This window comes from Dermacentor silvarum, chromosome 5, assembly GCF_013339745.2.
Source record: "Dermacentor silvarum isolate Dsil-2018 chromosome 5, BIME_Dsil_1.4, whole genome shotgun sequence".
NCBI classification, from domain to species: Eukaryota; Metazoa; Arthropoda; class Arachnida; order Ixodida; family Ixodidae; genus Dermacentor; species Dermacentor silvarum.
The window spans coordinates 22,470,144-22,487,266 of NC_051158.1; the positions used below are offsets into that span (position 1 = coordinate 22,470,144).

Consider the following 17,123-nt stretch of genomic DNA (forward strand, 5'->3'; position numbering starts at 1 on the left):
TTATTCACGGATGTATACACCAATTTATTCACGGATGTATACACGGATTTATACACGGGCTATAATGGATAGATTCGTATAGCATTCCTACACAGTCTCTGTATACATGTAAACTAGTGGGCGACTGAGTAATAAACACATTCCTATATGGCATAGCCCAACACCGACCCCTCATATTGGCCGGAAAGAGTAATGTGTGTGTGTGTGTGTGTGTGTGTGGGGGGGGGGGGGGGGGGGGAGGCGTATGGAATACCACATCAGCGCATCAACATTTCGATGCTTCCAGATCGTACCGGACCATGCTGACCTTCTTCCGGTTGTTTGTTTTGTTGCTGGTTTCCGTTTGTGTTAATTTTTCGAGCTACCGAAGAACAACCCGATGCATCCGGTCATGGAATTCCCTCGGGCCCATACGGTGGAAATAAATGAAAATTCTCCAGACACACAGAACGCGTTAATTCATTTTACAGATTTTTTTTTTTTTTTACTAGCACCGCAACCCCATTCGGAGCTATTGCAAGAGCAGGATCCAAGTGCAAAAAAAAAAAAAAACACGCAAAAAAAGAAAAACAAAATTTAAGCGTGAGCCTGTAGATCACAGTGAGGTACACAAAATCCCCGAAGTGGTCTCTAGAAAAAAAAAAAAAAAAAAAGAACTCACACCGGCAAAGAGATTCGTTGTTTGCTGGCAAGGGTGTTATACATCGAGTAGTCTGCCCGGTTAACAGCCGGTTTCGTGGTAGACTAATGTGTGACGCAGACGCATAGAATCACTCTAGCATCCTGAATGCGAAAGCAGATGCGCTCTCTTCCGTACAAGGTACGGCGCGCGCCGTGCACATCCTATATACTGCAGTGCATCACGGATGTAACATCCTGCACCGTTATTTCTCTATCGCGCGAATTCTCGACCGACGACATTTATTTCCTCCTCTCACACACACATACGACCGACCGACACCGCACGGTATTTACGAAACTCCGTGCGATGGCTCGATCGGCTTCGTATATATGATAGTAATAGACGGATACGTTCAGACCACTTCCTCTGACTATATAGATCGATTCGTCACGGTGCCGCAAACCTCAAAACCGACACGGAATGCACGGTGACGTCACGTCCGGTGTGTTTTACCCCCGACTTCGTCTACGCATACCAGCCACATGAGTCACGCGCACTTGAAGAGGACACCGTCTCAGGACCGCATATCTACCTATCCGACTGTGGACAGAGTGACCGATTGACGGCGTGTTGCAATTCTGGCCAGCCCTTAAAAGGCGGTCTATACTTCGACTGCTAAGAAGACAGCTTCGAGCCCAAACCAATGGAACGCATTCGGAAGCCGATGGACGGATGTATGTTACGAGCGTCCCCTTTTGAAACGGGGTGGTGGGTGGCACCACCAAGCGCTACCTAATGCCCTACCTATATTTTTGAGAAAAACACACAAAGAATTCCCTGCGTCAAACTTTTTGAACCATTACTGGAAACTCCGTTCTTGTACGGCTCCGTTGTTTGCGGTCTCCCTTCTGCGACCTGCCGCCGCCTGGCGTCGACAAGAAAAAGCTAAAAACGAAGAAGCACGTATCATCGCTGCATTTGAGCACATTGCGCGAGCAAACCTACGAAGAACACAAAACACAAACGTATTCACGCATAAATAAGCATGAATGCGTTTTTTTTTTTTTTTTCACAAGCGACATTACCCGTCGAGCTTCCGCTCGCTTTACTTATAGCCGTCACCTCGTTTAGATTTAAAAGTAATCTCCATTGTTTTTTTCAACTTCGGTGTTGTCTTCGCGAAGCTGTCTCCTTTACCGGCTTCGTCAGAATCGTAACGAAACGTAAGGTGGCCGCTGTCCGCCTAGCTGCCTACGAAAAGTATTGGAACACAGCTTTAAAAAAAGAGCTTCGCAGGACCTCTTCTTCGGCAGTGCAGTCAAACCTCGATATAAGGAACCTCGATTAAACGAAATTCGCGATGTAACGAATTATCTTCATTTCCCGAACTCAGTCCCACTGTATTAACGAAGCCTCTAATTAACGAAATTCGCGATATAACGAAGCTTTTTCGCTGGAAGCACACAACTTCGTTGAATCGAGGTTCGACTGTATCCAGTCGTACGAGAGGGCCGGCGGGGTCAAGGAGTGTCGGAAAGGGGATGCAATCGAGTATCATACGGGTCGATGAACAAACACCTCGAAGTTCCTCGTATTACGCACACTTAAGCGAAGACCGCAGGCCCCGCATTTAGCGACCGCGAGTATAGATAACGGAGCGCGCAGGCCTTATCACTGACACATCCAGACAGAGACCCTCCGGCACTCTTGGCTAGGAGCCGAGTCGTACAGGTTGAAGAAGTGATCGCTCTGCCTCCCTTCGCCTCGTTGAAAGACGCCGACGGCTTCTCAAAAACTAATCAGCGCGTTCTGACGCATCGGCTGATAGAGGAAGAGGGGGGATGTTCAGACCGCACGTAGTCACCGGACCCACCCACTGCAATACAGTGAAAAGTGCACCAATTAGTCACGTGGGGAGACCCAGATCGTGAGACGGAAATTTCCGGAACAAACATGGATTGGAGAGGATATGCGGCAGACGCTCCCAGGTCACGATCGCCAGCTATACAGCGTCCTGCTTTATAAAGAGTGTACGATCATCACATTCTATAACGGTGCCGCCAACCTCAGGGAAAGAAACTTGGGAGTTTAACGAGGAAGTTCGAGAAGACATGTGGACCGCGCAAAGAGCGACGGTGTGGATCAGAGAGCGAACGGAGGTGTCACAGTAAAATAATTTACACCCTTAACATGCGATAAAGGGCGTAAATAGAATTATTAACTCCCAGCGTTACACCCTTTCTGATGTAAGGGTGTGAATTACACATATTTCCACTCTTCTTTCGCATTAAAGGGGGTAAATGTAAGCCGACGCTCTAGTTGAGATCAGGAAGAAGAAACAGGGTCGCGCAGGTCACGTATTGCTTGGAGGACAACTCGCAGTCTATTAAGAGTGACGGATTGGTTGCCAAGGGGAAAGAAGCCAAGTGGGGGACGGCAGGTGGGGTGACGAAATTGGGAAATTCGCAGCCGCACGGTGAGGTCAGATAGCTCAAGACGGAGGGCAATTGGAGACTGCTGGAGAATTGCGGCTGTTCGGGCTTGTTGGTTTCGACGTACTGACGAACTGTAGCGCAGGAAAAAAAAAAAAAAAAACAGATCGAAGAAACGAGACGACAGTTGGTTGGTATTTAGCACTCGCCTGTTATCTCGTTTCTTACTGTCTCTGTTCGCTACAATGTATCAGTGCGGAGATCGCTGAGAGAGGATTTCGTCCTGTGGTGGACGTGAAATTAGGCTGATGTGTTCATTCACCAGGCAGAGACAACATGGCGTCGCCCAAAAAAAAAAGCGCAAAAACATTGCCTGTCTTACCGGGAATCGCGTATCGCGCTCTGTGTCACAACCATTTACAATTGCTCTCATTATACTGTGCACATATTTTCGTGTCGCACCTCGACTATCTGTGTCCTTCACACCGTGCCCCCTGAGCCTCTGATGGGCAGATTTTCACGCGACATCTTCTCCGTTAGTCTATAAGCCACGACGATGCGGCCAGCCGAACTTTTCTTTCCCACTTCATCGACAACAAAACTATGATGGACGCCCTGATACCCCTTCTCTACACGTAACACCCTTTCAATACCGTTTCACAAACTATTTCGTGATCTATCTATCTATCTATCTATCTATCTATCTATCTATCTATCTATCTATCTATCTACCGATTGATCGCGGTCTTAAAGATGAGACGTCGTAGTTATAACGCATCACCGCCCACCTGCCCCATCGAAATGTAGCCGGCGGGGGCAGGGGTTCGAACGCGCGACCTCGTACTGCGCAGCCTAACGGCATAGCTCGTTAGCCACCACTGTGACAGGCATTTTTTTCCCCCCATAGTATACGCAAACAACGACAGGCGTCGATAACGGGAAAGACAAAGACTTTGCCTTGGTTTGACTCCAAAGATCTAGCGGCTTTTTGACGCCCGAGAAGCCACTGCGGGGAAGTGGGCGTGTCTCTATAGGGACCAACTGTGACCACCAGCGGCTTCCGAGATCCGTGGCCCGATCTCGGAAGCCACGGACCACCACACTTGCGGTTTCCTTACAACATACACTTAAAGCACCGAGCATACGATCGTTTCTCTCTCTCTCTCTCTCTCCCTCTCTCGCTCTTCTTCGGCGCCCGCCATCGAAATATCACCACCGTCGGCGATGGGGAATCGAACCAGCGACCTCGGGCTCAGCATCAGAACGCTACAGTACAGCCCACCGAGCCATCGCCGCAATTCCACCGCCCTAACCGAGTTACTACCTCACCAAGAAAAAAAAAAGAAAAAGAAAGAAAGAACGCGCATTATCTTCAACGTAAAATTCAGTGCACGTGCCTTTTTCCTTCACCCTTTTCCAGCCAAAGCGTTTCCCGCAATACGTCCCGGTTACGTATTCATTGTTCGAGCGCCGTCGCGCACTTGCACGCAAAGACAAAAAAAAAAAAAAAAAAAAAGGGAAAGCGCAAGGCCATGGTCACGATAAGATATATAGGAGGGTTAAACGCGGATGCCCCTTTCTTTCCCCTATATATGTGCGTACATACTTGACATTGTCTCTCTTTCTAGCCTCCACGTATAGGATATGGTAAACGGGGGCAGTCGAGCGTCAATACACGGAGAGATACGGCCAGTTAGGAAGGCATTTTATCGGTGAAACACGCACGCTTGACACTGCACGACGGGGCACAAGAAGAACAATGGAACGAAAGTGTCCCTTTCGCAGTCGCCTTTCGGGCTTTTTTTTTTTTTTTTCTCCCCGCAATTGTGGAGTTTAACGTTTCCGAATCTACACAATAGGTTATCAGGAACCCAGTAACGGCGAAGGAGTAACGGCGAATCCGGATTTAATTGCATAACCAGCTGAAAAAGAAATATGAGGTTCTCATATCGTGCCAAAACCGCGATCTGATTATAAGACACGTACGTACTGGGTGCGAATTTTGACGAACTAGGGGTGGTCCTCTAAACTGCACCTAAACCTAAGTACACGAGAGATCTTGCAAGTGGCATATCAAAGCGTCTTTTGTGATATGCTTGAAGCGCTGGTCAGCGACTAAACTGAAAACGTCTGTGGCCAGCGGAACAGGGCACCAGAACACGCAGCGCGCTCTGGACACACGACAAACACGGAGAATTACAACGCAAGACGCAAGACGTGGTATCCGAAAGCAAAATGCTGCAGTTCATCGTGAAAAAAAAAAAAAAAAAAAAAAAGAGGGGGGGGGGGGGGGGGCTGACAAGTCATTATGTGTGCCTCGATAAGGTAACAGCAATAACTAACAAACTATAACGCTGTACACGCACGTGTATAACACTGATGGCTAGCTGACGACACCCAGGAACGATCCACACCGAGAACGCTACACACACAGATCGTGGCAACACAGAGATCGTGGAAACGATGGTGACTCCGCTGGATTTGGCGGGGAATCTTGTTCTGAAGCATTCTTCCACCGTGTCTGAAGCATTCCGTACATACTGTTCTACGAACACGCACACTCGCGTTTAAATATATATCGAGCGGGGCAGGCCAGCCGGCAGCGCCAAGTTGCCTCCACGTAGCTAGGGAGCGCGCTGCGTAGCAGCACATTACAGTCAAACCTTACCGGGTCACCACAAACCTGCTGCGCCACCAAAAAACCACCAACTAACCAACCAGCATTCCGTATCGTACGGCCGCCCTCAGAATATTTCGGAGCACGGAAAAATGAGAATAAAGTTCAATTTTCTCGCCACTTTGGCCACCACAGAGTGTGAAATGAATGTGACGTACGGACAAGTATCAACTCTATACAATTCGGTCGAAGGAGGACCTGCGCCTATATAGGCTGCGATGAAATTTAGATTTTACTCGGACCCCGCGTTCCGAAGAACTTTTGAAGGAGGCGTTATCGTATACGTCTGCGACAAAGAAATCGCCGAGTGAGGCGAACAAATCAGAACGCGGCTAGCCCCCCCTTGCGTCGGTAGCCAAGTCAAAACGAGTCGGCTATTCCTATAGCCGCCCACAAGGAAGTACCCGTGCCAACCACGCTCGAAGAGCGGTTGCGACGTTTATATCTTTTTTTTTTTTCTTAACGGCGCATTTCAATCCCGCAACGCTCGCCGCAGACTATTAACGGCGCGTGGGTGGAGGACTGTCTCGAACGGAAAAAAAAAAAGAAAAGAAACAAAGCGGCTTTCGAAATCAAAAAGCTGGGGGCGTGTACAAAGTGTGCGATAGACTACCGAGGTACATAACTCAGCATCTCAATGCACAGCGCCGCCTATAGTGTTGTGTGAGTTTTTTCGTTTTTTTTTTTTTTTTTTCAGTCGGACCATCGCCACGGACGCCGAATCATGACGCAATAAACCCAAGATGCCAAACAAAAGAAAAAAAGAAAGAAATCAGACAGGAACACCACTCGGATGACTGCAAACGTTAATGCGATTAGCATCAAGGCAAATGTAGCGGCACGCCCCATTGCCAAATTATGTGCATAGCCGAATACTTTGCTACCGACATCTTCACTTCTGCAGTCGAAGCCGGACATATCGAATCCGAAGGGGATCAGAAAAAAAATCGATATATAGGTGATTCGATATTTAAAATAAAAATTTCACACAAACATCTTCAAGGGTATTTTACGGCTGTTCGTTATACCCGATAATTCGTTATATGCGGGTTCGACTGTACGTGGCTCAACCCTTCTCGCTCAATGCACGCTGTGCTTCCATTCTTTCTCCGCACTCGGCTAGCTTTTGACGCCGACTTGCTCACTTCTCTGTAGATGACAGTTACTTGTCTATTTGGGCTGCCGGTGGATTCTGGTGGACTTGCCGAGAATGTCCATGTATACCGAGTGGCACTTGGCCTGGATATTTGTAAATGACCCAGGATATTTGGGCACTCTTAGCGGCACATAACCATGTCGCCCTAGATGGCGTGAAAGAGGTTAGATACCTACGGACATACCGAAAAGTGGGTGAAGTCACCAAAAAATGATAATCGCATCAAAAAAAAAAAAAAAATTGGCGATGCATCCATCTTTTGGAGGTGATTGGACACTTTAATGCGACTAGCAATCTATGTTATGACGGGTGTCTGTAATTGGCGATTGATATATGTTTTGCAATTATTATGAAAAGCGACACATGGACTACCTAGTTATGAAGTTGGCGTGAGAGGTAACACACACACACACCGCAAACCCACGACCTGCTGGCTACCTGCGATCAGCTAACTGAAGTATACGACAATGTATTCCCGCGACTACCTCGTCTCGTTTCACGGGCGATTTTAATTAAAGCCCAGCTTATACACGCATGCCACCTTCCACGCGGCTGCTAATGCCTCATACACGACCGTAATCACGGTGGTCGGCCGTAACACTCAATGCCCGGCCGCCGTACGAAGGCTCCCACAACACACGAGGGCGTTAATTAGCGACACCAGGCAGCTATGAGAGAAAGACCACCACAGCGAATTTCGAGGACGGAAATCTATCTCCATGAAATGTGAACCGTCTTTCTCCTAGGACCTCCCCGGTTTTGCTTTCGGTTGGTGTTTTCCTCTTATTTTTTTTTTTTTTAAGCAACGACATCCATCCCAATTGAGCAACATGCGCTGTAGCCTGTACAGAAACGTAAACAACAAAAGTTCTCGTTCCAGTGCCAGCTGGAACAAAGTCGTTTCCTGCACGCTGGGTTCGTGTACCTACATGGAATCTGAATCTGAAGTATTTATATATATATATATATATTTTTTTTTCATCCTTATCTGAAAATCAAGCGGACGAATCGTTCACCGTTAAGGACACGAACGCATCTGACGCACGTACGTCACTGCATTCCACAATTACAAACCGCCATTATTATCTCCCCGTCTGTCAATCAAAGCCAAACGCTAGCTAGCAGACGACGACCGTGCCGTTGTCTGCAACTGTACCAACGTCGGTCGCCATTTTTCTTTCGCACAGAGAGAGGAGATATCCCATTCGGGTACATCAAAAACAGTAATAAAAACTATATTTAAAATGCTTCACATACATGTTTAAAAACTTCTAATTGGTCTCGTGCTGAAATTTTGAATAGTACTTAAGTGTATAAGGTGTTTCAGTAAAACAAGTTGGAATGTATACACGTCTAGGTGTTTGCTCTCGGATCAGTATGTCACGATGTAGCTGGTTCACTTGTTTCATTCCTTTTCACAATGTTTTGCATCGAGAATATATTTCGAGTGGCTAGGTGGGTGCTTTCCAAGTATGCTAGACATGCAACAGTCGACGTTCTCATATCTGGCGCAGAGAGTTCTCGCGTGGAGTCCACATTGCGCAATCTTCCCAAAACATACTGATAGATTGAACATGTTCAATCCGTTCTGCAGCAGTACGCTGTTCCAAGATTCTGAAAACGTAACAAAAAAAATGTACTAAAATTAAATTTCCAATGACACAAGTGATTGGCACTTGAAGTGGATAAACCGTTGTAAGTCCCAGACCTTGACTAAACGTACAGTCCGTAACCAGCACTACGGAGGAGAACTGTATACAGGAAGAAAATACTTGAGCTACGCCCAAGACACGCGGTAGAGAAAAATCGTTAAACACATGTCGAAAAAATAAAATACAGAAGCATATATCGGAACGACAAAACGAAATGACCTAAACGGCACGCGACGAAACGATAAAAAAAAAAAGCGAAAACAAAATCTGCCTTCTAGGCAGCCTGGATGGAATTTGGCGAATGCGCGCTATCGCAATCCACTTCGCGCTGTAAGCAGAGGCGGGCGACCGTCGCGTGTTGCTCCAATTTATTCAACGCTGGCCCCCCGAGGCAACAAGCTCTCCACCTCCTCCCGATAACTTTCATAATCCTTCGTATCTCCTATCGCTCTTTCGTGTCTACTAATTTAGAGATCAAACTATATCGAGTAAAACGACAACGCCGCGTTCACCCATATCGACAGCGCCGGGAGAACCACGCCCACTACGACCACAAAAGAAGAAGAAAAAAGAAACACTGCCCAGTTGTTTTTCGACAGCGAGAAACGAAATCTGGCGACGTTCACACACAGACACAATCGCACCGAGCCTGAAAAGTTGATCGACTCGAACCGTTTCGCTTTTATGTCGCATTTTTCTTTCTTTTCTCCGGTCACAAAGCCATCACACGCCGCTTGTAAAAGCACATGTGGGAGACATCAGACTATGGAGAGATCCGTCCACTTTCCGTGCCAGCAGAGAGTGAGTCATCGCCTGCGAGTTATAAACTCTATCCAGCTCTTTTTTTTTTTTTTTCTTCTTTTCGAAACGCAATACTCTTCAACGAACATCAGCGAGCGATGCAATAAAAAACGCACGAATCAATGCCCCGTTCCCCCGCCGTCGAATAACACAATTACCGCAATTAACCTCAAATAACACCACGCATTCATTTTTTTCTTTTCTTTTCCACGAGACAAGCCCGCTTCGCCTAGTCGCAACGAAAGGCGAACGATAGATCTGCTGTCAAAAAAAAAAAAAAAAAAAAAATACGTTTGAAGTTGGTCTAGTAGTCGCTGAATCACGAACTTGGGAAAAAACTGTGCAAAGGAAAAACAGCAAGATTTAGCAGGCGTGTACTCTTTTCGTAGGAAGACGGGTTTCTCGTTGTTTCAATGGGGGCGATTCTAAAATATCAAGTTTACAGAGAACGCGGCTGTAGAGATGATCGACATATATATCCACGGAGTACGAAGCGAGGTAAGCTCGATCGTTATTGGCAAAATAGCATGCGAACATTACTACTACCAAGCGGCCGATAGCAAAGAAAAAGAAAGCATGATCTAGCGATATCAAGTGGTGGTGTGTCCGTCCGATAACAGTGTTTCCCAGACGCACGCGCTTGAAGCTCGGCCGTGAGCTCGGCCCACGAGAGACGACTCGAGAAAGGAAGTTTATGAAACGCAGAACCGCGACCACAATAAATGCTTTCGAAGGCAGCAGAGGGGCAGAGACGAAAAAAAAAAAGAAACGCAGAACCACACTAGGCTTTTTTCGAACGCGAATCACGGCGCGATGTCGACCGAGCATGAAAAAAAAAAAAAAAAGCGGTTCGCCGCTCCAAAAGAATGCGTGCAAGGAAGAGGCGAGGGAGGCAGGAACGTCGAGGAAAAAAACAAGAAAAAAGTTACGAAAAATAAAGATTATCGCAGTGCGAGCATATGCGGCTGGCTGGCGGATGTCATGCAACTAGTGGCACCTCCGGTCCAGAAGAGAGAGAGAGAGAAAAAAAAGAAAAAAAAAAGCGAGAGCGCCGACTAGCAAAACGCCGGTACAACGAACGACACGCGCGACCAAGCCGCTTTCATCGATGAAAAAACACCGCCGGTATCATCGTGTCAAGCAGCTAGCACTGATCGGCGATCACCGAAGTGCCCAAGCAGCCCAATGCTAAGGCAAAACGTGAGCAAGGTGTCCTACTAGGCAGCGTAAAAACTTTTTTTTTTTTTTTTCCTTTTTTTCACCGATCTTTTAGCAGACGCCTTCGTCACCACGAACGACTAGGCCTAACAACGGCGGGAGCGCAGCTACGGTTTTGCAGCGGTGCTTGTGGGGAAGGGCTCGGCGGCGAATAGGTGTGGCGGTTCGCCCCCAACAAAAGGGGCGCTCGCTTTTTGTTTTTCTCTTTGTTTTTAACGCTTGATTTTTTTCTTTTTTCGGTTTTGTTTCGTTTCGTTCTGTCGTAGTAGCAGGCTCGCACCTTTGCCGTGCACGACAGCTCTCGCGTGGACGGATGAGGTGGATTTTAGGAGTGACGGCAGAGAGAGAAACTCACGTAAATGAGGCCCGAATAGTAGCGGTCCTTGATGTTGTGCAGCACTGACGCCTCGTTGAGGCACGTCAGCTCGGCCATGTCCTCCACCTTGTTGAATTTCGGCGGGTTCATCTTTTGCACGTCGTCCTTGCTCACGAGAAAGCGCTTGCCCGTCTCGAGCACTTCGACTTCGAGCTCGTCGCCGCGCTCGCCCTTGACGCTGGCGGCGACGAAACCCTGAGACTCGTGCGGCACCCAGATCAGCTTCTTGGCCGTCCATTCCGCCTGCTTGGTCGGGTCGTACACGTCGCTCTTGTCCACCACCAGGTACTTCAACTCCGGACTGTTGAACGCATCCAGTTCGGCGGGGTCCGCCATGTTGGCTGCCGCTGGCCCTGGCAGGAGACCGGCTACAAGAGCGGACGCTGTCTTTCCCGCAAGGCGGTGTTTGTTGGGGGGGTGGCGGCGAGGCGTGCGATTCACTGCCGGACCGGCGACATGTAAATCCAGCCGGGTGGGACGCGTCACCGGACCAAACGCGCACACTTAACTGCTGTCTCGGTCGCGGGAGGGGTTCAAAACCAACGTGACATGCCCGGCACCGCTAAAGTAGCACGGCTGTCACACGGGCGGCGCGCACACACACTCACACACGCACAGCGAGTCAACCGCCGCCGCCGCTCACTCGCCGAGAGTTCCTCGGGCAGCGCACAAACGCACGCACGCACGCCACAAGCAGACGAACGAACCACCTCTCAAAAAGTCACGTGACGCGACCCCCCACGTGATACATCCACGTGGTGCGCTATCGGCCAATCGAGAGACGCCGTTGGCGCTGACAGCGCCCCGCGCGGTGGCGCCGGCCCCGGGGGAAAAAACGCGGCTGCGAGACTGCGGTTGCGCTGGTTGTGCGCTGTGACTCACTGAAAGGTATCCAAACCGAGGCGCAACGCACACTGCCGGTCCGCCGTACGTCGTGCGAAAGAGAGAAGCATCTAACGCGTCCAACACTTTTGAATACGTCAAGGAGAAGCTAACAAGCTTCCTCTTTGTTCCACCTCGACTCTCGACAACACGCGCGAAGAACGCTCGTATGTCCCTCGGGGGCCAGACGGCGGCGATGAAAGCTAGGAGCTCTCGCTTGTGTAATAACCCGTTCTTCGAGGGCGTGTACCTCTAACCGTTGTTTTCGTTTGACAGCAAGGGCCCATCTCCGCGCGACACCAGTGACAAATCACCGAAGGAAATCACCGACGGCTACCACTCAGCCGCTTCTTTTCGTCTGCCTCGAGGCGTTCGTGTCTTCTGCTGCTAAAGCGGCTGTTTTTGTCGTCTGCTCTTTAAACGGCTAGCAGACGTTCGTCTCTACACGCGCATCATTGTATACGCGTGTCGCGCATAATTACGCGCGTTTTCTTCTGCTTTTGTCGTCTTCCCTCGCCCCACCTGGTCTTAATCGCGCGATTATAAATCCTCCCCGTGAGTCGCCTCCCACCCCCTCCCAAATTCTTCGAAGGAGAACGAACGGCGCTGGTGTTTCGGGCGATAAAAAAACCGGAACGGCGCGGCGGCAATGCGGCTGGGCCGAGACCGCCGCGGTGACGTCATGGGGGGGGGGGGGGATGACGCGGGAGGTTTGCTACGTTGTGTGGCTCTTGTCTGTGCGTTCTTTCTCGCTTCTTCTTCCTCTGCTGCTTCTTCTGTGCCTTCCTGTTTCGACAAATACAAACAAAGAGGAGAAAGAGATAGGGCGCTACAGGTGTCACGTGGCGCGTAGGAATGCTTCGACTGTCCCGTCGTCGACAGCACAGACCTCTCAGTTTCCGCTGTAACCGACCCGCGGTGTACAGGTCGCAGCGAAATCGCGCATTCCAACTCGGCTTGTATATCCGCGACTGAGCGCGCGAGACCCGAGACTCGTTCGGCGGAGTGGCCTCCGCTGACCGCACCGGCTGGGAAAAGTAACAGAAAAAAAAAAAAGTCGTAAAAAGAAGACGAAAAAGAAAGAACGCGTTCCTCTTTTACTATTCCATCCACGCGCTCATGCAAATGCGGAAAGAAAATACACTCACCGATGACTTTCGCACGCGCTTTCTCAGATGCCTGAGGAATTCGTCTGCTACGGAGAAACGCTCTATGCCATCCCTATGCCGTCTGCAACAGTTGCAGACGTCACCACTGGTGACGACAGCTGTGGTGAACAAGCATGCAAGAAGGTTTGGTGCCGACCGAGGAGGCACCCAGTTGACGAACAGGGACGCTTCTGCCACCATTTCGCTGTCAGAGAACTTGATCCATCAGGTGCAGATGACTTGAGAAGAAGAACTTGATGCACCTGTACTTGATGCATCAATATCAAACCTTGTTACCAAGGCTTCGTGCAGAATAAATTTTTCTCGGTTATGCCAAGTGAAGATAGCGACCATCACAAATTCCTTCCTGTCAAGTCAACCCCCACTACTTCCGCACCAAAAAAAAAAAAAAATTAATCAACACGTTTTTGAACTGGGACCGAGTGTTCGGTAAATGTACGGCCAGCGTCAAAAAATTTACGGATCACGGGATCTGATAAAACGCTTAATATTTAAGCACGACACGAATGTAGCCTAGCAGTCGGATTTCCGACCAGTAATACAGTATATGCGAACGACGTGCTGAATTGTTTTTATTGGCTAAAATCACAAACTGACCGGAAAATCAACGTTTTTGGCTCAGATGCCGTGGTCCGCAAGACATTTGGCGCCGACTACGTGTTTTCTCTCTTTTACATCTCCTATATAAACTAATGGTAGACTTTTGTTCATAAAACTATTCATACACTTATACATACCCGCTGACTCAAGGTAAGCAGTAAGGAACTCCCAACTAACAATGGCAGGTTTTCATTTGTATAACACTGCACTTACTATAATTAACCGCATGAAGAAAGCCGACAGTGAAGTCAGAGAGAAAGCATGGGGAAAATGGGAGTCACATCCGTGTCTTCTGCGCCATGCAGTCCAACCTCCAGAGTCCATTTCCTTGAGTAAGGAATCTCGGCAAACAGAATCTCAAGGGTCCAGCGAAATATGTTCCGGTTAAAAGGGGTTTTGTTTATGGAGAAAGTTGTGCAGCAGTATATACGGGATGGATTTTTCTTTTCTATCCCCCCCCCCCCTTTTTTTTTTTGACATTACAGAATTTTTAAAAAACCGCCTGTGGCAGATTGCGTAATTGCAGTCCTTGAGCTAAATTGCTCGAAGCGGTGGACATTACCTGCACACGAACAATCGAAATGCAAAATCAAATAATTACCAGAAGTTCGATCACTACTTAACTTTTTTTAATTATTTACCTTGTGCCGCATATCGCAAGTTACGAATTGTAGCCGACGAGTTTGCAATGCGTATCCACTTGGAACGACTTCTAAGGATTGCACTGGTTTCGAGATATGAGCCGCGAAATTCGCGGTAAAAATGCTCTATTGTTTCACTTAACTTCTTAACGAACCGCCATTTTATGCAATGAAGCACAAAAATATGTGGGATGTCCATGTATTTGGTCAACCGCTTCGGGAATAAATATCTAGAAACTGGCGTAAACCTGAAAATTCGTTCCAAGTGGATACTCCCCGCGAATTTACCGGATTCAATTCGGAAATTGAAATATGTGCCGTAATGTAATTAATTAAAAAGTAGTTAATGAGTGAATGTTTGTTAATTAGTTGATTATGCATTTCGATTTTGTAATTGAAAAGCGAACACTTGTTAGATGGATGATGTCTCGCATCATCAATCTAAAAAAAAAAAAAAATTGAAGCTAGATTGTTCTGTCGGGCAGTTCAAGCGTGCGTTTGTTGAACCGGCACTTAAAAAAAGAAAGAAGAAAAAAAAACAGCTTTTCAGGCGTACAGTATCGCGCAATTAGTTAGCAACTTGGGTCGGATTAAAAGAATTCTATGGTGATGATAAACAGCGCGAAGAAGGTCGTGGACTTAAAAAAAAAAATTATGGCCTTACAAGCACCGTCTTCAAAGTTCGCGTTTATTTCAGAAATATGTTGTTAGAATGGCTTTAGGCGCAAAAATAAGACGCGAACAGGCGTACAATGCGCTTGTACGTGTCTTATTTTTGCACCTAGAACTATTTCAGCAGTGTACCAACTAGAGCAGACGTTACTAATACATGTCGTATTTTCCGAACGATATATTTCGACCTCAATATGAAAAGTTGTTCTGCAGATAGTTCTGCAGCTTACAATGGTGGGTGTCTATGACACAACAGCATGCTGCGTCATGGACCTCCGCGTACCGATTCGATGACTGTGACTCTGAACGAAGAAAAAAAAAAAAAAAAAAGAACATTCCCGTTTCGTAATTTATAAGCCCCGCAAAGTTCAGTGTCCCTTGATTAGTTTGTTGAGTAAGCTAAAGGGAAAAATTGTCATCCACAGCTGAAATTATTATGCGTTTTACAGCTACGACTGTCTTTCGTTATAATTTTTTCAAATACAAAAAAGGCGGGGTTTAGAGACGAAATTATCATTTCTTTGGCTAGGCAACCTTCACAGCAGGCAGTGGCAGGCATTAGAGATTGTTCCATATAGTCACTAAATCGGTTGAATTTAACTATGTTAACGTTTAAGGTGTTATTATTACTTTTTTAAGGATGGCGGGGGGGGGGGGGGGATGTTTTAATTGCAGAATTCCGAACAGCTAGAACACAAATCACAACCTTCTTTGACTGGGTCCTTGGTGCCTTACAATCACTGTTGACAGCTGCGCAGGAACTCAAAATGTGCTGTTCCACTTAGTTCTTTCCGGTAGTTCCTTTTTTCCACGGTCCTGAAACATAATAACTGGGTTAGCAATGCACTTCGCTGTAGATTTGGAATACTGATGTTTTTTTTTACACTATTGCGAAGGGCAATATAGCTTCTGGCTAATTGGTTACGCTTTGAATGCTTGGTTCACTTAATTATATTCCACTATTACAACATTCCACACAGTTATTGATATTTATAACGTTAATTAGCAAACATTTGTTCATGAAGAAACCTATGTGCAACTATACGTATAACGCAAATTATAACGCGCGCGCACACACACGATATTCTTGTTTAAAAAAAATTAAATTTAAAAAATTTAAAGTTTTGAGAATTACCTGTGACAGATAGCACAATTCTAGTCATCGAGCAGGATTACTCAAAGAGGCGGACATTACTTGCACGAAAAAATCGAAATGAGTAAATAATATAGCAAAAAAAATAAATCTGAGGTTTTACGTGGCAAAATTAACCATGATATGATTATGAGGCACGCCATAGTAGGGGACTCCGGAAAAAAAATCATGAAGATTTAAACTAATTATCTTACGGCACTTATTGCAATTTAGGAATTGTAGCGGGTGAGTTCGCAATGCGTATCCACTTGAATATAACTCTGCGGGTGACACCATTTTCGGGATATGCGCCATCAAACTTGTGGTAAAAACGCACTGTCATTCCACGTACTTCTTTAGCAAACCGCCATTTTATGCACTGAAGCGCAAAAGTTACTGGACCGCCACTGTATTTCTTCGCAATGTTCGGGGAATAATTATCTCGAAACCGGTATCATTCTGAGGATTCGTTCCAAGTGTATCCGCCTTTCGAACTGCCCGACTACACTTTGTTGCGCCGTAAGGTAATTGGTTACAAACCTAATTGGTGAATTTTAGTTAATTACTTCGCCATGCATTTCGGTTTTTCGTGCAAGTATTACCCACCTCTTCGAGTGGACCAGCTCAAGGACTAGAATTGGGCTATCTGCCACAGGAAATCTTTAAAAAAGTTGTTTAATATCTTCGCTGAATTGAACACTCGGTATATTAAGATATATTAAGCAATTTTTAGAAATCGCCTGTGGCAGATAACACAATTATAGTCCATGAGCTGGTCTACTCGAGGTGGTGGGCAGCACGAGAAATCAAAATACGTGATAAATTAAAAAAATGCACTAAGTAAGTTTTTAACTAATTATCTTAGGGCACATATTGCAATATATATATATATATATATATATATATTAAGCAACCAACATTTATTTCTGAGACGATATATTTCGCAACGAAGCTTCTTTCGGTTTTTTCTGGAATCTGTTCGCACTTTTCGTTCACTGTCCTGTCTGAATGCACGCTCAGGTCCCATTCTGGTCACTTAACTTCTTTCTCCACACTCGGCGACTATCCATTCCAGCTTCTTCATTTCTTTATT

General features: G+C 46.8%; 1 protein-coding gene across 1 annotated transcript in view; it reads right to left on the minus strand.

The window, feature by feature from the left end:
- The window catches only part of LOC119453060 (myosin heavy chain, non-muscle-like), a 97,923-nt gene extending 86,292 nt beyond the window's left edge, over nt 1-11,631 (minus strand). The window contains 1 exon segment of the mRNA XM_049667495.1: nt 10,914-11,631. Within this exon segment, the coding sequence (XP_049523452.1) occupies nt 10,914-11,270 (357 nt within the window). The 5' untranslated portion in view covers nt 11,271-11,631.
- Between the last annotated feature and the right edge of the window lie 5,492 nt (nt 11,632-17,123).